The sequence below is a fragment of the Salmo trutta genome, unplaced genomic scaffold, assembly GCF_901001165.1.
Source record: "Salmo trutta unplaced genomic scaffold, fSalTru1.1, whole genome shotgun sequence".
Lineage (NCBI taxonomy): Eukaryota > Metazoa > Chordata > Actinopteri > Salmoniformes > Salmonidae > Salmo > Salmo trutta.
In genome coordinates, this window is record NW_021822752.1 from 95,050 (window position 1) to 120,633 (window position 25,584).

At 43.5% G+C, this 25,584-nt stretch overlaps 1 protein-coding gene and 1 long non-coding RNA gene across 2 annotated transcripts; one reads left to right on the plus strand and one right to left on the minus strand.

Moving 5' to 3' along the window:
- Nucleotides 1-327: 327 nt before the first annotated feature.
- Nucleotides 328-16,399, minus strand: LOC115184175 (peroxisome proliferator-activated receptor gamma coactivator-related protein 1). Its single transcript, XM_029745192.1, has 13 exons — nucleotides 16,318-16,399; nucleotides 13,961-14,065; nucleotides 13,169-13,321; nucleotides 12,816-12,923; nucleotides 8,312-10,295; nucleotides 7,621-7,674; nucleotides 7,289-7,372; nucleotides 6,150-7,008; nucleotides 5,063-5,287; nucleotides 4,807-4,876; nucleotides 2,179-2,300; nucleotides 1,453-1,604; nucleotides 328-984 (listed from the first exon to the last, which is right to left on the minus strand). The coding sequence occupies exons 1-13, from the start codon at nucleotides 16,396-16,398 to the stop codon at nucleotides 881-883; spliced, it is 4,101 nt and encodes a 1,366-aa protein (XP_029601052.1). The 5' UTR covers nucleotide 16,399; the 3' UTR covers nucleotides 328-880.
- A 1,714-nt stretch (nucleotides 16,400-18,113) lies between these two features.
- On the plus strand, nucleotides 18,114-19,902 carry LOC115184169 (uncharacterized). Its single transcript, XR_003874211.1, has 3 exons — nucleotides 18,114-18,808; nucleotides 18,951-19,097; nucleotides 19,428-19,902. It is a non-coding gene; the product is annotated as an uncharacterized LOC115184169 (long non-coding RNA).
- Nucleotides 19,903-25,584: the final 5,682 nt, after the last annotated feature.

Sequence of the window (25,584 nt, forward strand, 5' to 3'; positions counted from 1 at the left end):
TAAAGGGTCCGCTCTCCACCTTATCAACGTGCCAAATGAAAAAAATAGGCATCAGTTCACAAGTCTAATTTAACTTAATTCATCTTCATCTTAAACTAGTCTTGCTTGTGATTACCTTGTACCATCCTTTTCAAAGTTAATGTAGTTTTGGAAATGTATAGTTTGGCAGGTTAATTATTTTCTACATTGTGAGCTTCAAAGCCAAAGCTTGGCTGTTACTAAGCAACTCATTTCCACTTTAGGAAGACTGACAGTGTAGGGTTTGAGATATTCCTTCATCTGTCAGTTCATGGATCCATCCAGTCAGGGCAATGGGATGGACACTAGTTCAGCATTACACAATAATAGTCTTTATTCATTCATAAAGAACATGTTCATAATTGGGAATAAAATGACTAAGGGAATCTCAACTTTTTAAACATTGTAACAGACGAGAGTAAAGCAAAGCTTGCAAATGCAATATTAGTGCAAACAAAGATATTTAAAGATCCTTCCTTTAAACATTTTTTTTGTATATATATTTTTTTATTACAATATTCTAATAATTAACATATGATTTTTTTCCTTAAATCGTTTTACTGCATCAACAAAGTTTTGCTAGCACAGTAAATAAAATAAGATGAGTTGATAAAAGTGAACCAATACAAGTTAAAACAACATTTCTATAATGTTAAAGTATGCACATGTGTATAGCTCTGAGGTAAGTCTTGCTAACTTGTTGGCTCAGTCCCAAATTAAAACCCATTCCCTTCTATAGAGGGCACTGCTTTGGGATCAGAGCCCTAAGGTTAGTGCCCTCTATAGGGAATTGGGCGACATTTGGGACCTTTTCTCCTCTCCATCATTCCTTTTTTCTTTCTTGGCTCCCTCCAGGACTCTGCTACCGCTTCAAGCCTTTCTGTGCCTGCTTCAATAGCGTGTCAAAGTCCAGCTCCTCCTCCTTACTTTTCGCTGGAGTGGGGTCCTCCTCTTCTCGATTAGAATCTGGTGAAACAAACCAGTTCGGTTACCAATATGCTATGATTTCAATCACATTCACCCTGCAATTACATCTGCGACCCTGTGCATGTGACTTAATAAACTCATGTCATCTATTTCCCAAAAGGGGAAAGCCTTCGTCCGAGAGGCCGACACATTCTTAATAAACATAGGGCGCCATTGTGTGGCAGGTAGCCTAGTGGTTAGAGCGTTGGGCCAGTAACCGAAAGGTTGCTGGATCAAATCCCTGAGCTGACAAGGTAAAACCTGTTTTTCTGCTACTGAGCAAGGCAGTTAACCCACTGTTCCCCAGGCGCCGAATACGTGGCTGTTGATTAAGGCAGCCCTCCGCACCTCTCTGATTCAGAGGGGTTGGCTTAAATGTGGAAGACACATTTCAGTTGAAGGCATTCAGTTCAACAACTGAGTAGGTATCCCTCTTTCCCATTTGGGACCACCCTTAAAGGTTCTCACCTAGGTCGGCGTACGTAGATTTGCAGAACTGACGCCTGCCCCCGAAGCAGAGGTCAAAGGGCAGCTCGTCAGGTCTCCTCAGCTTGTAGCCGTTCTCAATGGCTGCGAACGCATCTTTCATGTTGTAGAACGTCACAAAGCCATAGTGGTCGCTATGGAAACAGAACACAGGTTAAGAAATTGTTATTTCCCAACCACTTGACATGGACAAAGGTAAGTTACCTGGTGAAATAAGTGTTCAATAAATAAAATGAAGTATGATTATATCTAAGGGGGCCGAGAGAGAGAGAGAGAGAGAGAGAGAGAGAGAGGTGAAGGGGACAGAGAGAGAGAGGTGAGGGGGACAGAGAGGGAGAGGTAGGGGGACAGAGAGGGAGAGGTGAGGGGGACAGAGAGGGAGAGGTGAGGGGGCGAGAAGGGGAAAGAGTACAGAGAGTCTAGAGAAGAAAGAGTTTAAAGACACTGATGCTAATGATTTTTGATCATTGATGCTAATGATCTCTTTTGATGCAGAGAGAAAGCAAGACTCACCCCCTGTCTCTAAAGTGCAGGGTGCATTCCTCCACCTCTCCAAACAGAGAGAAAGCAAGACTCACCCCCTGTCTCTAAAGTGCAGGGTGCATTCCTCCACCTCTCCAAACAGAGAGAAAGCAAGACTCACCCCCTGTCTCTAAAGTGCAGGGTGCATTCCTCCACCTCTCCAAACAGAGAGAAAGCAAGACTCACCCCATGTCTCTAAAGTGCAGGGTGCATTCCTCCACCTCTCCAAACAGAGAGAAACGTTCTCTCAGCTCCGCGTGCATCATGGTCCTCTGGATGCGGCCCACGTACACCACCCTGCGCTCGTCCTGGCCACACAAAACAACACACCAAGGGTTGTCACTATCACAAGCCCTGTAGATTTCTACAAATGATCTTCTTAAAATCCGATTTTAAACCCAAACATTAAAGCTGAGATCTGCGAAAGGGGAAACGGTGCCATAGGTCTCTCCCAGGCCATCTGTTATGGTTTTGTTTTAGACAAGGAGATGAGCCTCCAGCAATGTCATTGAAATACATTGTAGTACATGCTGTTATATCACACATGCAATGATGTCAGGGAATAAAAGTGCTTGTTGTTTGAAACATCTTTGTTATTGTAATATCACAAACGGACGAGGCAGTTACACCACAACTCATCCAACTTTAACCCATGAAACATGGTGAAGCCCCAAAATTGCCCTCGCTAGAAGCCTGTGTTTCAGACATAAAGAAGTGGATGGCTGCAAACTTTCTACTTTTAAACTAGGACAAAACAGAGATGCTTGTTCTAGGTCCCAAGAAACAAAGAGATCTTCTGTTGAATCTGACAATTAATCTGGATGGTTGTACAGTCGTCTCAAATAAAACTGTGAAGGACCTCGGTGTTTCTCTGGACCCTGATCTCTCTTTTGAAGAACATATCAAGACTGTTTCAAGGGCAGCTTTTTTCCATCTACGTAACATTGCAAAAATCAGAAACTTTCTGTCCAAAAATGATGCAGAAAAATTAATCCATGCCTTTGTTACTTCTAGGCTGGACTACTGCAATGCTCTACTTTCCGGCTACCCGGATAAAGCACTAAACAAACTTCAGTTAGTGCTAAATACGGCTGCTAGAATCCTGACTAGAACCCCAAAAACTTTGATCATATTACTCCAGTGCTAGCTTCCCTACACTGGCTTCCTGTTAAGGCAAGGGCTGATTTCAAGGTTTTACTGCTAACCTACAAAGCATTACATGGGCTTGCTCCTACCTATCTTTACGATTTGGTCCTGCCGTACATACCTACACGTATGCTACGGTCACAAGACGCAGGCCTCCTAATTGTCCCTAGAATTTCTAAGCAAACAGCTGGAGGCAGGGCTTTCTCCTATAGAGCTCCATTTTTATGGAATGGTCTGCCTACCCATGTGAGAGACGCAGACTCAGTCTCAACCTTTAAGTCTTTACTGAAGACTTATCTCTTCAGTAGGTCCTATGATTAAGTATAGTCTGGCCCAGGAGTGTGAAGGCGAACGGAAAGGCTGGAGCAACGAACCGCCCTTGCTGTCTCTGCCTTGCCGGTTCCCCTCTTCCCACTGGGATTCTCTGCCTCTAACCCTATTACAGGGGCTGAGTCACTGACTTACTGGTGTTCTTCCATGCCGTCCATGGGAGGGGTGAGTCACTTGAGTGGGTTGAGTCACTGACGTGGTCTTCCTGTCTGGGTTGGCGCCCCCCCTTTGGGTTGTGCCGTGGCGGAGATCTTTGTGGGCTATACTCGGCCTTGTCTTAGGACGGTAAGTTGGTGGTTGGAGACATCCCTCTAGTGGTGTGGGGGCTGTGCTTTGGCAAAGTGGGTGGGGTTATATCCTGCCTGTTTGGCCCTGTCCGGGGTATCATCGGATGGGGCCACAGTGTCTTCTGATCCCTCCTGTCTCAGCCTCCAGTATTTATGCTGCAGTAGTTTATGTGTCGGGGGGCTAGGGTCAGTCTGTTACATCTGGAGTATTTCTCCTGTCTTATCCGGTGTCCTGTGTGAATTTAAATATGCTCTCTCTAATTCTCTCTTTCTCTCTTTCTTTCTTTCTCTCGGAAGACCTGAGCCCTAGGACCATGCCTCGGGACTACCTGGCATGATGACTCCTTGCTGTCCCCAGTCCACCTGGCCGTGCTGCTGCTCCAGTTTCAACTGTTCTGCCTGCGGCTATGGAACCCTGACCTGTTCACCGGATGTGCTTGCTGCACCCTCGACAACTACTATGATTATTATTATTTGACCATGCTGGTCATTTATGAACATTTTAACATCTTGACCATGTTCTGTTATAATATCCACCCGGCACAGCCAGAAGAGGACTGGCCACCCCTCATAGCCTGGTTCCTCTCTAGGTTTCTTCCTAGGTTTTTGGCCTTTCTAGGGAGTTTTTCCTAGGGAGTTTTTCCTAGCCACCGTGCTTCTTTCACATGCATTGCTTGCTGTTTGGGGTTTTAGGCTGGGTTTCTGTACAGCACTTTGAGATATCAGCTGATGTACGAAGGGCAATATAAATACATTTGATTTGATTTGCTAACCTTATTCCTGACCTAAATTGAACACCAAAAAGCTAATTTTGGTGTCCAAAAATGTTTATGATATAGCCAATCTTCAATTTGCAGCTTGGCCATCTGGTGGGAACCGAAGAGGACAGTAGGCGACAGTTTGGTCTCCAAATCAATCAGGAAGTAATGGCACGTTTACATTTAACATCTTAAAAAGTATAAAAATATATTTCAAAAAATATATTTCAAAAATGTTAACAGCAAAAACACAAGGTGTACCACGGTTTGTAAATGTACCACTCAGTACTCACTATGGCTTTTAGTTTTTGATTCCTCATATCTTGTTGTCTCTTTCGCTTCCTGGAGTCCCTGACGTTGGAGCTGAAGGTTGGGGAAGAGGAGAGGAGACAGCGAGGTGAGCTGGACTACGGAAGACCAGTGTGGCTATAGTTTAATCAGAGTCTAATACAATCATTCAGAACTCCTTTAATAATACACACCCCTAAAAAGTTTTACTAAATACTTTTTAAAAAGTTATTTAAAAAATGTATTAATGCCATCACTGACCTGTAGCAGTCCCTCCACCTCTGGGCTCTGCTGTAGGCCAATGTGGTGGGGGACCTGGACCTAGATCTGGAACCAGACTGAGTCCAGGACTTTGATGTGGACCGAGAGCGGTTCCAGGACTGTGGGTAGGGGAGCCGGTACCGGCAGGGAACCGGGGAACGGGAGACGGAGCTGGAGCAAGAGGATGAGGAGGAGGTGCTGCTTTCAGAACGCCTGGGACAGAACCTGGTGGGGGAGGAGAGGGATGGGGAGGGAGAGGGATGGGGAGGGAGAGGGATGGGGAGGGGGAGGAGAGGGATGGGGAGGGATGGGAGAGGGATGGGGATGGGGAGGGATGGGGAGGAGAGGGATGGGGAGGAGAGGGATGGGGAGGGGAGGGAGGGATGGGGAGGGAGGGATGGGGAGGGAGGGATGGGGAGGGATGGGGAGGGAGGGAGAGGGAGGGAGAGGGATGGGGAGGAGAGGGATGGGGAGGGAGAGGGATGGGGAGGGAGGGATGGGGAGGGAGGGATGGGGAGGGAGAGGGAGAGGGAGGGAGAGGGATGGGGAGGAGAGGGATGGGGAGGGAGAGGGATGGGGAGGGATGGGGAGGGAGAGGGATGGGGAGGGAGGGGGAGGGAGGGATGGGGATTGGAGAAAGAGGAAGGAGAGTGGGTTAAAGCAAGAAAATCCATTTTGGGTAAAAAGTTGTAAACTTAAATGACTAAAACCAGATGTAAAGTATGTAGAAGATATAATGGAGATATTTATTTTGAAGATCATCTTTGAGAACTAACAATCACCAAAATAAAAAGTAGACAGTCAGGGAGAAGTTCAAATTCAAAAGATTTCAAGTCATTGATTGGTGGCTTATAACGTGTTTTTATGCTATGGCAAAATGTGTAAAACTGCAAAAAATTATCTTTAAAAACTGATTTTTTTATTCTGTCAGCCTCATGGCAAAATGTGTAGAATTGGAAGAAATTAGGTTTAAAACAGCAAAAGAAAGTACCTTACCATTGGCCACACCCACTAACATGCCCCCTCTCCGCTCTCCCCAACTTCAATTCAAAAGCATTAACAGTCACCACACAGAACTTTAACCTACCTCTTTCGGGGTGGAGAGCGAGACCTGGATCGAGAGGAGGATGAGGAAGATGATGATGAAGAAGGGGACCTAGAGCTAGAGTCCGAGCATGAAGACCTTGACCGATAGCGCCGGGACGACCTCCTACCTCTGGCAGGGGGACTGGGTGAAGGAGGGGAAGGGATGCAGGGGCTGGTTCTCTCTTCCTGTGTCTCCCCTGCAGTAATGGCGTCCGTCCTAAAGGGGGAGCTATCTGTAGATGGCGGAGCAGAGTCTGAGGGATGTTCTGTCTCTGGAACAGTCCTGGAGTCCATTGGCTGCTGCTGGCGCAAATATTTCCCAGAGTTCTGTGTGCCAGGCACTGAGGAGGGGTTGGTGATTGGTTGGTGGTCGGGGAGTATCGTTTGTATTTTGCTGCATAGCGTAGTAGTATTACTCCCTGGTTGATCCTGAGATAGACAGTAGTCATGGTCCGAGGAGAAAGATACTGGTGTCTGGAACTCAGGGGGGGTGACAGGGGGCTTCGGGGGGAGGGGGTGGGCCTTTTTGGGTGGTAGAGGACGGGGGTTTATGATTTGGATGGCCTTGGGAGGGACAGGTTTGGGGGTTGCCGGTTGCTTCCTCTGAGGTGCGACAGGGGTAAGCGGTTTCCAGCGCGGCTGTGCAGGGGCCTGTTCCTGAGTGCTGAGAACATTCTGGGTGCTGAGAGGTTCCTGAGTATCGCAACGTTCCGGAGCTCTGAGGGGTTCCGGAGTTCTGAGGGGTTCCGGAGTTCTGAGGGGTTCAAGTGTGTTGACAAGTTCTGGAAAGCCAGCGGGTTCTGGAACACAGAGTTTTTCTTGGGTGCTGAGGAGATAGGCACCCAGCAGTGTCAGCATCCCTGGAAAGAAAGCAACGAACCAGATGATGAACTGAAGTTCTGTTCTAAAGCATGAGAATAACCACAGCAAAGTCCTCTGAGCAACTGTGTGGACTAAACTAGAAATTAAGTCGAAGAACAGGTTCATCACAACTGGCGCCCTATTCCCTTTATAGTGCACTACTTTTAACCAGTGCCCATATATGGCTCTGGTCAAAAGTAGTGCACTAAGGAGGTAATAGGGTGCAAGTCTCCAGGCTGAGTCCTTCTGCATAATAGAAAGGACCTTCCTTTAACTCACCTTCAGTGTTGTTGCTCAGCTCTTCATCTCTAACAGGGCTCCTATCTGGACTGCCTACAGGTTCACTCTCAGTCTCCTCTTTGGCTGTGGGAAGAGACACAGCCATGAGGGAGGAAAGGTCAGGGGTTGAATCTTAGAGTAGGAGTGCTGATTTAGGATCTGTTGTGCCTTTTTCCATCACCATGTTTAAGATGACAAGGACAGGGGTAGCTGGGATGTATGCATCAACCAAATCAATACATCTTAATGCAAATCCCAGAATGGATGGGACGTAGTATAGCTGGAAGAAGCACGGGAGAGAGTTAACAAAACCCCACTGATCCCTCACTCACCTTGTGTCTCCTCAAACCGCTCCAGAAGGCTGGTCAGATCTGTGGCTTCGATTCCTGCAACGTGACCAAGAGAAATCAGTTTCTGAATGCAGCGACAGTAGCAGTTCATCAAGGTGAACTTTCTGCTGGTCTAGTGTTCTAAGCTGCTTCCTCTGGAACACATATACCGCTGCAGCATGGGTTCCGGTCCAGACCCCTGCTATTTCAGCAACTCTCCTCACTTTTTCCTCTCCATCTTTCCTATCTGAAAAATATGAGTGGGACTGCCCCACTCCTTACAAAATAAATACAAAAATATAAAAACGTTCTGAAAAGCAGTCGTCAATCTAGTATATGTTTAAAGCTTTGATTCCTTCGCTGGACATGGAGACAATCTCTTTCTGAATGGGTCTTAGAAAGAATGACACAGGATATCAAAGTAATCACAAATGATACATTTTTGTTAATTTCACATCAGATCTAACTAAATCACAAATCATCCACTTTTAGCTCTAGCTAAATTAGCTTTATCTGAAGAAATACATACTCAGGGTAGTTTCCCCTAGGTACAGATCTAGGATCAGATTCCACTCCCCCAATCCTAACCTTAACACGTAGTAAGTAAAATGATAAACTGACCCAAAATCAGAGTCAACTTCACCCTACACCAAAATATATTGTTTATGTGTGTGTTATGGCTCATCTGGCTTACCTGTGCCGCAGGTGGGGGTCTGTATGCAGGTGTTACTCTCTGGAGAGGTGGACAGTTGGACATGGGGGAGGTTCCCAAGGGCTACCCGCTTTGCCCTCTCCATCTCTGGGTAAGGAGCAACAACAGCATGGGTGGGTGGATGGACTGAGGGTCTGGAGGACGGACTTGCCATTACTGGTGCACTTGGGGAAAACTTGGACCCTTCTGGTATGGTCTCAATCCCTTTCCTTGGGCTGAGAGAGCGTGGCTGATCCCCTTGTTTCATGCTCTCTGCAATGTTTTGGGTGTGAAGTGCTTTCCGCAATGGTTGTTTGGTGGAGAACCTCCGCTGGATCTCAAAGAGGAGACTGGTGCTCTTCAGGCTTGGATCCCGGTTGCAGAACACCATTTTGGGCTTGGGCGCCGGAGACTCCTGGGTGGTGGACAGAGGTAGAGATTGTTCCTGTTCCTGCTTCTCCTGGTTGGTCCCATGGCTCCTATCAAATCCATCCAAAGATGGACGGGTTCCTGGTAGTGGGACCAGGACAGGGTTTGGGGGGTCGCTACTGATCGCAACAGCACTCTTTTCTGGGCTAGTCCTGTTCTGGCCCAGACCCGCCACTGAGTTGGAGTTCAGGTTGGGACTTGGTAAGGGACTAGCAGGAGAGATGGTCTCAGTCCAAATAGGCTTTAATACACCAACATAATTAGCAGTTTTAGCTTCCACTGAGTTGCGTTTGAGCTTTAAAGCTGAGCTGGCAGGAGAAGTCTTAGTCCCACTTCTTACAGGCTTTGATCCATTGATGCCAATGCCTTTACCAGGTTTAGTGGGACAAGCAGGAGAGACAATCTTTGTCCTAGTCTTAGATATAGGCTTGAATCCACTGACATCATCCCCGGCTTTACTTCCTATGTAATGATGTGTGGTCGTTGGTCCCCAAACATATTTAGGTCCTTGCAAATAGGGTATAGGAGGCAACTCCTTGGGGGTTTCAGGTAGAGAGGGCCATTTGGTGGTGTAATTCTCAGGTTTCACCACCAGGGGTAGTCTTTTCTGCTGGCGCAGCAGGCGGTACTGCTGAAGACTGAGGGCCGGTCTGGGCTTGGACTCGCCTTGCTGTGGTGGAGGCTCCGACGACGACTTATCTCTGGTCCTTTCAGATAAGTCAGTTACAACCGGATGTTGGTTGTCCTTTGAAGATGCTGCTGAAGACTCTGGAGAGGATGTTGTGAGGGAAATGGTCGTTGTTTTGGTGTTGAAGTCAAAAATGGGGATTTGGCTGGTGAGCTCGCTCAAGTCCGGGAGCACGTTTAAGTCAAGTTCGTCTGTTTCTGGTAGCTCGTAGGATATCACCAGGACAGGTCCGAAGCTCACTCTTTTTTTGTTCTTGGTCTTCTGGCCTTCTTTGGGCCCGTCCCACTTCACAAGTAGACTTTTTAGTTGCTTCACTTCTTCACCTTTACTTCCCTGTTCTCCACCCGCCTCTTTCTCATCCTTCATCCCTCCTCCCGAGGGACACTCGTCATCTGATCCGTCCACATCAATTTCCTCGTCGCTCTCTTCCGAACCAGGCTTCGTATACCTCCACACCTCGCCCTCAAGGGGTACTCTCTGGTCCGCGCTCCATTCCCCCAGGGAGGAGGCCTCCTGCCTGGATGTGCCGATCCAGTCCTTCCCCTCCTCATCCAGGCACACCCTCAGGCAGTAGGGGTGCATGAGTTTCACCAGGTCCACCAGGGACACCGTGGAGGAGTAGCCATGGTCCTTCTCTACAGAGTTCAGCGCTCTCACTTCTGATTGGTCGAGGGAGAGTTCTCCCGAGTCCTGATTGGTCAGATTGAAGCCCCGAGGCGGACTGTGAATGTGGACCTTGCCGCCGCCCTCCTCTTCTGTATCACTCCTTTCCTCCTCCTCTCCATCGCTCCTCTGTATGGATGTGGAAGAGCCCTGGGCTCTGGGAGTTAGCCTAGCCCTCCTGGGTCTGTCAGTAATGACTGTCTCAACCTGTAAAGAAGAATGACGTCAAGACTCTTACTCCAGCAGAGCTAGCTATGCTCATAATCGTGCTGGCTATTTCTCCATTTTTATTTATTTTTAATAAAGACATCCTTCTCTATATTATTTTTCATGACAAACTCAATCCCATAGTGTAGTACACTAATATTCTTTGTATATGATTTACAAACTATGACAACCCAATCCCATACAAATGTCAAATTCATTATGCTAGGCATTTTATTTATTATTATTTAGTACATTAAAACCAATGTAAATGTTTAACTGTTTTTCTTATTTGAAACCAAACAAGTTACTCCAGTGCAGGGCTCTTCCTATGGTACTCATAACTTGAATGTGCCTCGAGAGGAATATTTATCTTGCATAGAAATAGATAATTCTACAATGGGGTTGTCAGATTTTTCTATTCGTCACTCGTTTTGTTTGCAGAGGAAAAGTAAATGTTGACTGTTCCAGCATCTTCAAAGTGCGCCTCAACAGAAATATTTTGTTTGCGTGACGGCCAATGTTCCCTCTAAGGTGCGCGCATTTGTGGGGGCCCAGCTTGCCTCGGACTGCCACACAGATTAAATATGAGCCCTCGCAGAGAAACACGAGATTGAACCTCCCTCAACTTTCTAGAGTTTTCCCCGTTAGTTAACACTATCAACGTTTCCCTCTACTGTGGGAATTGTGCTCGAATCAACGCAATATTAGCTACTTTCAATGTAACATACAGAAACAAAGCCAACTACGCAAGACTTCGTATGCAAAACTAACTGTGAAAGAGATTTTGTTGTAGGCAGAACACATCGGAGTAGGATTCTATTGCATTGACATGCACCACTACACAGACCAGTGCACCATAACCAATCAGAGCCGTAGTAGGCCTATATGAAAATAGCCATTGCCACATATAGATCCTATATGGCCACTGGACAGCATGGGGCAGTGTTGTATTTGTGTTGTATTTTGAGACAGGCTTGAATAAGCTAAGTAGCCAATAGGCAGAGGGTAGCATCATTTGTCTGATTCTCTGTAATAATGGTATGGGAATAACAATGCATTTTATTTTGTAAAGTGGTTTCTTGCATTGAACAACATTTTTCAATCACCTCCTTGTATGAAGGACAAGTGGATGAACAGGTTCATGTCAAGCCCTACATGTTTTTCCCCCCCAAAAGTCCCATGGATGTAGGCCTATATTGAACACCACACATTGGCTGGAGGCTGAATGACTGAACAGCTATTTCCATGTTCAAATGTTATGGGATGCATTTGTCTCCCTTGTTTTTGATGGTAGGCCTACATGATGATCAAACAGCCACAGTAGCCTACTAACTAACTTAACGCTGGTTCAGCCTCAGTGGCCACAATAAACACGCACCGGAAGTTTCACTGAATTTTCACAATGTTCAAGTTTGCAGTCAGCAGACCTGAAATGTACTCAGTGACGGAAAAAAGCGAAGCGCCACAGCTAAATGACTGTTCTGCAACAGAAACAGTTTACTCCAAATGGAAAAACGTTTTGCAATAAAATCGAGTTTCTATTGGAAAAATTCAAGTAGGACCCTCCCAGTTTCATTATGTTTGCTTCTTAAACAGTAAACGGTTTCTGTTGCAAGACTTAATAAATACACCCCAGGTTAGTTACAAATAGGGTTAGAGTGAAAACCTACAGGAGGATAGCTTCCAGGAACAGGGTTGGAGTGAAAACCTACAGGAGGGTAGCTTCCAGGAACAGGGTTGGAGTGAAAACCTACAGGAGGATAGCTTCCAGGAACAGAGTTGGAGTGAAAACCTACAGGAGGGTAGCTTCCAGGAACAGGGTTGGAGTGAAAACCTACAGGAGGGTAGCTTCCAGGAACATGGTTGGAGTGAAAACCTACAGGAGGGTAGCTTCCAGGAACAGGGTTGGAGTGAAAACCTACAGGAGGGTAGCTTCCAGGAACAGGGTTGGAGTGAAAACCTACAGGAGGGTAGCTTCCAGGAACAGGGTTGGAGTGAAAACCTACAGGAGGGTAGCTTCCAGGAACAGGGTTGGAGTGAAAACCTACAGGAGGGTAGCTTCCAGGAACATGGTTGGAGTGAAAACCTACAGGAGGGTAGCTTCCAGGAACAGGGTTGGAGTGAAAACCTACAGGAGGGTAGCTTCCAGGAACAGGGTTGGAGTGAAAACCTACAGGAGGGTAGCTTCCAGGAACAGGGTTGGAGTGAAAACCTACAGGAGGATAGCTTCCAGGAACATGATTGGAGTGAAAACCTACAGGAGGTTAGCTTCCAAGAACAGGGTTGGAGTGAAAACCTACAGGAGGATAGCTTCCAGGAACAGGGTTGGAGTGAAAACCTACAGGAGGATAGCTTCCAGGAACAGGGTTGGAGAGCACTCTTCTGGTGGTTCTTTTATCATTGAAATTACCTCTGTAAACCTAGATTAACGGGTGGGATTACCAGTAGTAGTACGGCTAATCTTAATCTGACACACACACACACGGACTTCCATAAAACAGAAAGGGATGAGGTTTCTACCTTTCCAACAGAGGAAGAGGGGGATGAAGATGAAGAGGGGGTCTTTATGGAACAAAAGACTGCTTCTTTATCAGGTGGAGACCGTGTTAAACTCAGCAGCCGCCTCAACTGGAGAAACACACCAAACAGGAGAAATACAGTAATTACAAAACAACAATCACATCCTCCCACAGACACCATTTTCACCATGACTTCCAGATAAAACCAAAATAAAAGCAGTACCCCTGATTCTCATCAAATCAAGAACACCTGGGACTGTATTCACACAGCGTCTCAGAGTAGGACAGCTGGTTACTCTTAATTCTCAACTGATTCTGAATCACACACACAGACCCAGACGTGGTTTTACCCACCGGTGAGTTGTCCCGTAGCCTCTGGTCAGAGAAGAGCCCAGTGTCAGGCAGGGTGTCAAAGGGAGACAGGGTCTCATCGTCAACACTGTCCAGTATCTCTGTTAGAGCTGTCAACAACGTGGACTCACTCTCCTCATCCAGTCTGCTCCTAGTCTGAAAAACAAATGGCATTCATTTCTGAAATAAATTGAATGAATTAAAAATAATACAAATGGCATCTCTCATTTCTGTTTCTAATTGGACAAGTTAATGTAAACCAGGAGTTTTTCTGCACATGACTCCAAATTGACAGTAGAAAATGTAGGGGACACCACTTGGAAACATGATATTCCTTAGTTAACGCGGTGTGTTGATATTTACTCAGCTTTAGGTCCCGCAGGCTGTCCCAACTCGATGAAAGAACATTCTAATAGTGTAAAAGGCCCTTAGTTGACACTAAAAGGTTGTACTCTGTACCCATTTGAAGATTCAAAAAAATCTTCATTTGTTTGATAAGATCACACATTTTCTCAGGGGACCCCAGATTGGGTCCCGACCTGAAGTTTGGGAACCACTGATGTAGAACCTGTCTCGGATGGGAACAGGGTCTACATCAGGGGCGTATTCATTACGGAAACCGTTTAAGACCCAAACGGTAGCAGACAACAAAATTAGAGTTTCTATTGGACAAATTCAGGTAGTTCCCTCCCGTTTCGTTTGCCTTCTTTTAAGAAACGTTTTACAACAGAATCAGCGTAATGAATACGCCCCAGTATATCTGAATGTTGGCCAACATTGTGTCCTGATACTGACCTCTGCAGCTACGGCGGAGTCTTCAAACATAGCCAGGATGGAAGGGTCCAGGCAGGAGTGAGTGTCCATTTCCAGATCACTGACTTCCCCTTTACCCAGGACAGCCTGTAACAAGCAACAAGATCAGAAAGGGAGAACAAGTTCAATCACGAGTCAGGCAAATAGGCTGCCCAATTATTGGAAAAAGATCTGATCTGATTGGTCAAAAGAGCAAGCAAAAATATCTGAATTGGGCCTCCTGTGTAAACGCAGCCTACAGAAACTGTTGCTCGATCATAAGTCTTTTTGTGATTCCCCGCATCCCATCTCCTCGTCTCTTTCCCAACCGTAGTGGAGGAGAAGGTCAAGTCCCTCCCTTCTGACATTCTTCTTTAATGTATTTACAGAAAGTGGCAAAGAGGAAGGATGGGGGGAATTAAGGAAAGATTGAGAAAGTTAACACATTTCCACTAAAAGACACTTGAGCAACATAACTCAAAGAGCAGTCTGAATACAATAAAACAAGCTGCTAGTCATCAGTGTTTGAGAGGCTGTGTTTGTATGCTTCCTCCCATCAGAATGAGTGTGTGTGCATGCCATGTTTTCAGACTGTTGAAGAGCAGAGCCCTGTGGCAGGGCGGAGGAGGGAAATGTTCAGACAGTCATTACCACACTTCAGTTTGATTTATCCAATGAGGTGTAAAAACAGCAGCACAAAGTGTCTCGCTTCATAAGGACATGCGTTGTCTTGTCATAAAAAGTGAGTTAGCCCATAGCACACTAGTCCGCACTCTCACTTCTTGACAACAACGGCCCCTCCCTGGGTGTGGTGGTGGTTGTTGCTGGGACACTGTCTGTCTATAATATGATTATGGGGCTACGTCCCAAAAGACACCCTATTCCCAAATGCAGTGCACTACTTATGACCAGGACTTATAGATCCAAATGGATCTTTCTTGAGAAACGTGATAGTCACAAGTATGGCATCCTATTACATATGAAGTGCAGTGCACTACTTTTGACCAAGGCCCATAGGTCTCTGGTTAAAAGTTGTGCACTATAGGGAGTAGGGTGCCATTTGGGAGAGTTTCCAGTCAGTGTTTTTTTCTCAGTGTCACCCAACCAATAAGTGTGTGGGAGATGAGATCCGACAGCGAACAGTAACAATGGGAGCATTGTAAAATGTTTAGACTGGGGAAAACAGAAAAGCGTAGCGTTATTTTTTTATTTAGCCTTTATTTATTATTGAGCCCGTTCCAACTGGCACCCTATTCCTTATATAGTACACTACTTTGGACCAGAGCCCATATGGTCCCTATCTACTAATCCCTAATTACCTCTCAGGAAATATAAATTATTTTAATTGAGCGGGGATGGTACAGTACTACAAAGACGTGGACAGCGTTGAAATAGGCCATTGTCGGCTACTAGGTGCTTGACACTCACTCCTATTAACGTCAATGTTAGGCCTATACAATCACACTAGCTACAACTCTTTATCATGAATGTTTCCCACAAGAGTAGAGCGGCTATAGGTAGTTCAGCAAAACAAGACCCTGGGTGTGAGACCAGTGTTGACAGGTGTGAATGATATATGGAGAATGTTTACTGAAATGGGTGGTACGCAAAGGCAATTGAAATGCAATGCTATAAAAACGAGTAAAATAAGGGTGCATTGTAGCGGAATTAGATGTACTTCTGTATGAGCCCATGGTTGACATAGGTAGCATGCCCAACACTTGGACCGTAACAGTTCCAACATTACAAAAGTAATGTGTCCCTGTCTGAATATGTATGGCACAGTGAGTGTACGTTCCAGCACGTTGCTAAATATGCATATCGGCAGCCACGTGAATACAGAATATTCGAAAGAATAAACTCAACAATTGAATCTTATCATTTGCTTTTGATTGACGCCAACCGACATTGATTGTTGCCAGCTTCCGCATACCCAACACGACCAGTCTTTATAAGGTGTGCGAGTCCAGCAACTATGAACGTTAGCAGCAGACAGAACATCGCTTTTTCCGAGTAGAGGAGAAACTTGGCTGACTCCTTACTTAATTATAACACATTCAATTTACTGTCAAGGCAACTTAGACAGGTATTACTTCGCAGAAAGCCAATAAAATAATGCCGAACTAAATCGTGAAATAACGGAGACAACATAGTTAGCTACTTGTGTCACCAGCAGTTATTTTCCCATGCCACCATGCGATTCGCAGCTAACGTTAGCTTCTACTAGCCGTTCACATCCACGTGTAGGCACCGCGTGCTGGTTTGCTATTTTTTGTGTATGAAAAAGGCCAAAGACAAGTGGTACAAGTCATTTTTATTTGGCCACATGTATGCAGAAATATGATGTATCAAAGTCGTACCTCATTGAATGTGTTTGCGGTCAGAAAGTCCGTGTTGCCGGTGAGTATACGCTCATCTTTTCTACGCCACTGCGCCGCCATTTTACAGATCCTCACATGGCTTCGTTCAGCTATAGCTAGGAGCGTTGCCATTGGGCAGCGCACAGACACGTGGTCGCCAGTACACGGTAGTTGCCGGTAAAAGCAGATCTGGGATCAATGTATCTTGCTCAAATCATAACCAAGTACTGTTTTGCAATAAGCGCAAAACTGACCGGAAATCAGATCGTCATCCGATTCGCTTTGGCTTCTGCAGAAAGCCCCAAATTAAATATCTTTGATATGTCAAATGCTATTGCTGTCATGCACTTGCACAGTAGTTATCTTAATCATGTCAAAGGCAACACATGTGCCATATTGCCTGAAACGAAGAACGGATTTTATACCTGTCAAATAAATGTTTTCTAGTTTTATGCCCAACCCAACTGCAACGCCAGAGTGGCAGTTTGAAGTTTGACTCAAATACAAAAAATAATCAGATATTTTTCCTGCAGTCTGCATAGACAAAAAGCACATGGAATAAGATATTTCAAGCCACATTTTGAAATCACATAAATCTGATTCCTGGCCATGTGACTTGTCTGAAAGGTCAAATGCCCTTAAGTGGTTTCCAGACTGATTTAGCATATATTGTTGCTTGCTAGCTACTCTGCTGACAGTTTGACAAGAACATCTGGTAGCTCACAAGTTTGTTCATTGTTTGAATGCTTGAATGTGCTAGCAAGCAAAACAGCTACATAGCTAGCTAGTTGAATGCTGTGGCTAGCCAAAAAGGACTCATTTTGAAAGTTGGATCGTCTTATCCTTTGAGGCTTTAAAAGTGTTCTTACACTAAGATTTCAAACATTCAAAGCAACTGGGGGAGACTTTCATATCGAACATGAAAAGCATCTGGGGTAGACTTTGCATGTTACAAAACAACTTCTGATTGAGAGGAAGAATGGGCACCACCACCAATCAGCCTATGCCCCTGCACACACCCGCCATTACCATGACAACTAGAGTAGCCATGTCAGTCTGAACACATCTGACATTTGAGCATTAAGGAACAGATATTTCACCGGGTGTATAAATGTGAAGCATCCGCTTGGCGTTTCCACACACTACCAAATGTGGTAGTGAGAGGAAGCCCGGTGGCCGGCAATGGGAGAAGATGGAACGAGATGGATTTTGGCAGACATTCTGCAAATCTTCTCATCGATTAAACATTTGATCTCAATACAGTTTTCTGTTCCCAAAACTATAAACTGTTACGAACAGAGAGGACTAAGTTTTGTAGACTTTACCATTGTCAAAGTTTCCAAAAATTGCATTGTTTAGGAGTGCAAAGGCGAATTGAGTTATTGCATAGGTGCACTTTACAGAGTAGGTGTTCCCTAACGGAAATATGACGCCCCCAAACTACTTCCCCCAGCTATGTCTGCAGCTGTTACCAAAGTCACTTCTAGTCGTAGCTGTATCGAAGTGGTATGTTTTTAGGGGGTCCAGTATACCTCTGTTTTACACCTCGAATTATAAGGTTGGTTATTTAGCAACAAAACTGATGCGTGCGCAACTATGGGGCAAAACACACTGGGTTGGCTTAGACTGTTGACAACATGGAAACTAGATTTAATCTCCAATGTTTATTGAAAGATAAATACATTTGCACAATGAGCACTTGTTGTCTCTCAAATACATCAAAACAGTTGCTGGTTAGATAACTAGCTGAAAAGAGACACATACGATTCCCCACAAGGCAGCTTCTTGTCATTGTTGCTAGCTATCTGGCCATCCAGAATCACAACACACAGCCTTCTGCCTGTGGTAAACTAACCCATCGATTGTTATTCTTCATTATTACAAAAGTGCCATCTAGTGGCATGAGGATGCACAGTCAAAAATAATGTATGCTCCAGAATGTGAAGGAATCTCAATCCACAATATTCTGAACAGCTTCCAGTTTGAAGTAGACTTCTTATTGCAGATGTTTGCTCCCGGAGTTAGCTAGCTAACTTAATCGCTAGTTGAATACTACATTTTACCTCCATTGTTAACATTGTTTTTTTTTGTGGTTAAAGCTAATAACGTTATCACAAAGTGTCGCTCAAAAGTACTGTCAACGTTATGTTGCTAAGGAGTTCTGGGACCACCTGCGCTGTTCGAGGCTACAACTACAACCAGGCGAATTTAACCTATGGCAAAGTCAACAATGCTTTTATCATATACACCATTAAAAAGGTCAGAATGCACATGTCCACCATGGCACACATTCCATCGTCTACCAACTGCGGAAGAAGACAAGCAATTGTGGTTGCGAAATCTCAAATTAAAGAAACCACCGAAGACTCGTTCCACTTTGTTGACAAAGTCGAGAACCCTTACCCAACGCTATGACTAGGCTACGATAGAGCTCCAGAGAAGAAACGGCAACGACAGTTACCAAGAGTTACTGACAACATTACGACAGAAGGTTGGTGTTTTCAGCTCACTGACCAGGCACACAGTTTTTATTAGTTGACTCCCAAAATGTCGATGTTATTGATCAGATATTCCAGTGCCATTGCCTGTCCAAGCTTACAATGACAACTATTACTTTATGCTTAACCTTGAAGGTGACTGTAGTCAAGCAGGGCGAGTGGGTCACCTCCTGCACCCCAGGGCTTCTCTGATGCTCAAACACAATGGATGGATCCTATCCTGGAGGACCACAACTATTGCAGTCAACTATACAGATCAGCAGTGCCATGGAGATGACCCAGGTATCCAATGAGGGATGGAGAACGTTTGCCGACAGTCTGGTTGCCAAACCTGCAGATGCTGTATTATATACAGGACTACCATTGCTTGCCTTTTATACCCATGTATCATGTTTACAGCCTTTTGCTCCTACATCAATTTCAGTGCATGTAGTGGACTAGACACTGATGACCCTCAGGAAACTTAGACTCAACTTGGTCATGCCTGATTTAACACAGCGCTTTGGTGTCACACAGTCTGAAACCTTTAGACTCACAGAGGGAATCTTACGGACATTATTATGCCAGCAACACTGTAAAGTATTTAGTGGCTCCTCCTTGTGTTCATTTCAGATGTCTATGGTGGCAGGTGCAGTGATAAACACACAACACAGCACTCAGGCTTTTCTGGGTTACCTTCGCTCTGGGGATGAGGCGACTGGGGGTCGTGGATTTAACATCCGGGACGTACCGGATGAACGTAGAGTGACCTTGGTCATTCCAGCGTTCACGTGCAAAGGAGGGCAGCTCACCTGTGAGGTGGTGACCAACGCTCGGCGTATTGCAAACGTCCGCATCCATGTCGAAAGGGCAATACGGCATTTGAAAGACTGTGCCAATCACACTGGTCTCCAAAATCGATTAAATACTACAGATCTGTGCTGGCCTTGTGAATGTGCTGGCCTTGTGAATCTGAGGGTGGAGCTTATTTCCAGCAAGTAGTGGGGGGTACTAGTAACCTCATTAACTGCAATGTATTGTTCAATGTAACTTACTTAATTTTTATTTGAAAACATGAAATACAGTGACTCAACCAAATTATGTTCAACTTGCTAGTATATTTAACACTGACAGATGGCAACCTACTTTTTTTAATTCATATTTTGTTGCAGTAGTGACATATCATAACTAAATGATTAGGCAACGTTAGCAAAAAGGTTGGTAGTGGGCATGACAAAATGACTACAGAGTCGACTACGTTATTGGTTTCAGTCAAGATAATGTGAACTCCATTTTCATCATGAATACAGCATAACAAATCATAATGAGTAACAACATAACTCCTCTCTCAATACATGAGATGATTTAGTGGCAGTTATCACAATATCACACGATCATTTATCCCTACCAGTTTGTGAATTCATAGACTTCTGAGAAATTTGATGAACTTACCTACTCTTAACATTATGTCCCTCCCCCATCTCCTCTTTATCTCGTTTATTCCCCTCCCCCATCTCCTCTTTATCTCGTTTATTCCCCTCCCCATCTCCTCTTTATTTAGTTTATGCCCCTCCCCATCTCCTCTTTATCTAGTGTATGCCCCTCCCCATCTCCTCTTTATCTAGTTTATGCCCCTCCCCCATCTCCTCTTTATCTAGTGTATGCCCCTCCCCATCTCCTCTTTATTTAGTTTATGCCCCTCCCCATCTCCTCTTTATCTAGTGTATGCCCCTCCCCATCTCCTCTTTATCTAGTTTATGCCCCTCCCCCATCTCCTCTTTATCTCGTTTATTCCCCTCCCCATCTCCTCTTTATTTAGTTTGCCCCTCCCCCATCTCCTCTTTATCAAATTTTATTGGTCACATACACATGGTTAGCAGATGTTAATGCGAGTGTAGCAAAATGCTTGTGCTTCTAGTTCTGACCATGCAGTAATATCTAACTAAGTAATCTAACAATTTCACAACAACTACCTTTTACACACAAGTGTAAAGGAATGAATAAGAATATGTACATATAAATATATGGATGAGCGATGGCCGTGCGGCGTAGGCAAGATGCAGTAGATGGTATAGAATACAGTATATACATATGAGATGAGCAATGTAGGGTATGAAAACATTAAATAAATTGGAATTGCTTAAAGTGACTAGTGATACATTTATTACATCCATTTTTTTATAAAGTGGCTACAGATTTGAGTCAGTATGTTGGCAGCAGCCACTCAATGTTAGTGATGGCTGTTTAACAGTCTGACGGCCTTGAGATAGAAGCTGTTTTTCAGTCTCTCGGTCCCAGCTTTGATGCACCTGTACTGACCTTGCCTTCTGGATGATAGCAGGGTGAACAGGCAGTGGCTTGGGTGGTTGTTGTCCTTGATGATATTTTTGGCCTTCCTGTGACATCGGGTGCTGTAGGTGTCCTGGAGGGCAAGTAGTTTGCCCTCAATGATGTATTGTGCAGAACTCACTACCCTCTGGAGAGCCTCCCACAGCTGGGAGGCGCTCTGCGTCTGTGTTTCATACGTCAAACTGTCCACTTGGTCTGGGCTTAGCTTAACGAAGGCATTGGAAAAAGTTACACACTTATCACAGGTAAACTTATTGCCATGGTCATTGTGGGTGAAAAGGTAGGCCTCTGAATGTAATATCTCCCATAGATTGTTGTATGTCTCACCACCAGTGAACTATTATATTTTTGATAGATTATAGAGTATCACCACCAGTGAACTATTATATTTTTGATAGATTATAGAGTATCACCACCAGTGAACTATTATATTTTTGATAGATTATAGAGTATCACCACCAGTGAACTATTATATTTTTGATAGATTATAGAGGATCACCACCAGTGAACTATTATATTTTTGATAGATTATAGAGGATCACCACCAGTGAACTATTATATTTTTGATAGATTATAGAGTATCACCACCAGTGAACTATTATATTTTTGATAGATTATAGAGTATCACCACCAGTGAACTATTATATTTTTGATAGATTATAGAGGATCACCACCAGTGAACTATTATATTTTTGATAGATTATAGAGTATCACCACCAGTGAACTATTATATTTTTGATAGATTATAGAGGATCACCACCAGTGAACTATTATATTTTTGATAGATTATAGAGTATCACCACCAGTGAACTAGTATATTTTTGATAGATTATAGAGTATCACCACCAGTGAACTATTATATTTTTGATAGATTATAGAGTATCACCACCAGTGAACTATTATATTTTTGATAGATTATAGAGGATCACCACCAGTGAACTATTATATTTTTGATAGATTATAGAGTATCACCACCAGTGAACTATTATATTTTGATAGATTATAGAGTATCACCACCAGTGAACTATTATATTTTTGATAGATTATAGAGTATCACCACCAGTGAACTAGTATATTTTTGATAGATTATAGAGGATCACCACCAGTGAACTATTATATTTTGATAGATTATAGAGGATCACCACCAGTGAACTATTATATTTTTGATAGATTATAGAGGATCACCACCAGTGAACTATTATATTTTTGATAGATTATAGAGTATCACCACCAGTGAACTATTATATTTTGATAGATTATAGAGGATCACCACCAGTGAACTATTATATGTTTGATAGATTATAGAGGATCACCACCAGTGAACTAGTATATTTTTGATAGATTATAGAGTATCACCACCAGTGAACTATTATATTTTTGATAGATTATAGAGTATCACCACCAGTGAACTAGTATATTTTTGATAGATTATAGAGTATCACCACCAGTGAACTAGTATATTTTTGATAGATTATAGAGTATCACCACCAGTGAACTATTATATTTTTGATAGATTATAGAGTATCACCACCAGTGAACTAGTATATTTTTGATAGATTATAGAGTATCACCACCAGTGAACTATTATATTTTTGATAGATTATAGAGTATCACCACCAGTGAACTAGTATATTTTGATAGATTATAGAGTATCACCACCAGTGAACTAGTATATTTTTGATAGATTATAGAGTATCACCACCAGTGAACTATTATATTTTTGATAGATTATAGAGTATCACCACCAGTGGTCTTCCTCCTGTTGTAGTAGTAGATGAGACCAACTGCACCTATTCCATATGTGTTATTTCATAGTTTTGATGTCTTCACTATTATTCTACAATGTAGAAAATAGTGAAAATAAAGAAAAACCCTTGAATGAGTAGGTGTGTCCTAACTTTTGAGTGGTACTGTAAATGTCCAATAAGGTTGGACAGATTTATACTGGCCAGGTCTCTTGGGTTTCAATGAATTTCACCTATAAGCTTTAGTAAGTGTACTTTTAGACAGGGTCAATTGAGGTGGCTTGTGTTGTGTCAGACTGATACCCAAGCTAGTTCTCTATTATTCCCTCAAAACAAACTCAGTAAGACTCCACCCTGGGATGGTGTGAGTTAGATAAGAACAGCACAGAAAGGTTTCTTTCTGGAAGTTCTCTGACTTGTCAAATGCAAACCTCACTCATGTTAGAGTCAACCAAATAGTGTTTAGCAGAATATTTTATATGCCATAAAACACACATGATGTAAAATACATTTTGCCTGAAGTACATTTTATTTTCACTACTGTCCTCTATGGATGCTTACCAGTTTTATTAAATCCAGCTTTGTAGACAAGTTCACCATCATTTTATTTTCACTACTGTTCTCTATGGATGCTTACCAGTTGTATTAAATCCAGCTTTGTAGACAAGTTCACCATCCTTTTTGCAGTAGAAAAACAGATCTTTGTTCTGTATCTCAACATGATATATTCCAACTATATATCCAGTGTATCTATTGAAAGCACTGTTCTATTCCGCAACCGTCACCATGTCTGAAAAGATTCTGATGATGAACATGTGGATCTTCCCCTCTGTAATAACAAAGTTCGAGGGTGGTGACAAAGTGTACATCTGGAGAGAAAAAACATGGAATTCACCTGTATACTTGCACCGCCACATATTGATTGTTATCATACAAGAATGTGCAGTTACCCTTATAAAAAAAACACATGATTTGCGCATATTTCACATGTGAAATTTCATGTGAAATAGTGAAACCACATGTGATGACAATTCACATAACTTTGCACATGTGCATTCAAATTTTCAAATGATGCCGCCCATCAAACAAAAATAAGGATGTCCCCAGAACATCACGAAATAGCATCAGCGTTTTCAATGTACATATTTGACATAAATGATTACATAGTCTATGTACTGTATATTTATACAGTAATTATTATTCAACATGTCCTCATCTGGGATTTGAACTCCAACCTCTTGGTTTATGGTAAGGCTATCTTCCTGCTACGCCACCATGTCTGTGTCAATGACTGATTTGACCTATATTCCTACAGCTTAGTATAATACATTCAAGAATAACTATTATATTCATCATAGTGATTCAGGGTAACATTAAAACAGAATAATATGCCCCACCAACATTAGACTACTATAAAAAAAATAAAAATGCTGAAATAAGTCAATTAAATCAATGACGAGAGAATAGTCAGATTAACTGGTAACTAAAATAGCAGTGGAGATTAAAAAATAGTGCAAAGTGGAGATACAGTGCATTTGGAAAGTATTCAGACACCTTGACACGGTTGTTATGTTACAGGTTTTTCTAACATTTATTGAATAGTCCCCCCCTCAATCTTCACACAATACCCCATAATGACAAAGCAAAAAACGTTTTTTTAGAAATGTTTGTAAATGTATAAACAAAAAACCCCCAGAAATATCTTATTTACATAAGTATTCAGACCCTTTCCCATGAGACTTGAAATTGAGCTCAGGTGCATCCTGTTCCCATTGATCATCCTTGAGATGTTTTTACAACTTGAAGTCCACCTGTGGTAAATTCAATTGATTTGGAAAGGCACACATCTGTCTATATAAGGTCACACAGTTGACAATGCAAAAAAATGTCAGAGCAAAAACCAAGCATGAGGTCGAAGGAATTGTCCGTAGAGCTCCGAGACAGGATTGTCCACAGCACAGATCTGGGGAAGGGTTCCAAAAAATGTCTGCAGCATCTCTCCTTAACATCTGACAGAGCTCCAGAGTTTCTATGTGGAGATGGGAGAACCTTCGAGAAGGACAACCATCTCTGCAGCACTCCACCAATCAGGCCTTTATGGTAGAGTTGCCAGACGGAAGCCACTCCTCAGTAATAGGCACATGACAGCCTGCATGGAGTTTGCCAAAAGGCATCTCAAGGACTCTCAGACCATGAGAAACCAGATTCTCTGGTCTGATGAAACCAAGATTGAACTCTTTGGCCTGAATGCCAAGCATCACGTCTGGAGGAAACCTGGCACCATCCCTATGGTGAAGAACTGTGGTGGCAGCACCATGCTGTGGGGATGTTTTTCAGCGGCAGGGACTGGGAGACTAGTCAGGATCGAGGGAAAGATGAACAGAGCAAAGTACAGAGAGATCTTTGATGACAAATAGCTGTGCAGCAACGCTCCCCAAATACAGCTGTGAAAAGTTTGTAGCGTCATACCCAAGAAGACTCAAGGCTGTAATCGCTGCCAAAGGTGCTTCAACAAAGTACTGAGTAAAGGGTCTGAATACTTATGTAAATGTGATTTCCGTAAAAAAAAATATATATATATATATATATACACATTTTCAAACATTTCTAAAAACCTGTTTCTGCTTTGTCATTATGGGGTATTGTGTGTAGATTGATGAATGGGGAAAAAATGATTCTCAATTTTAGAATAAGGC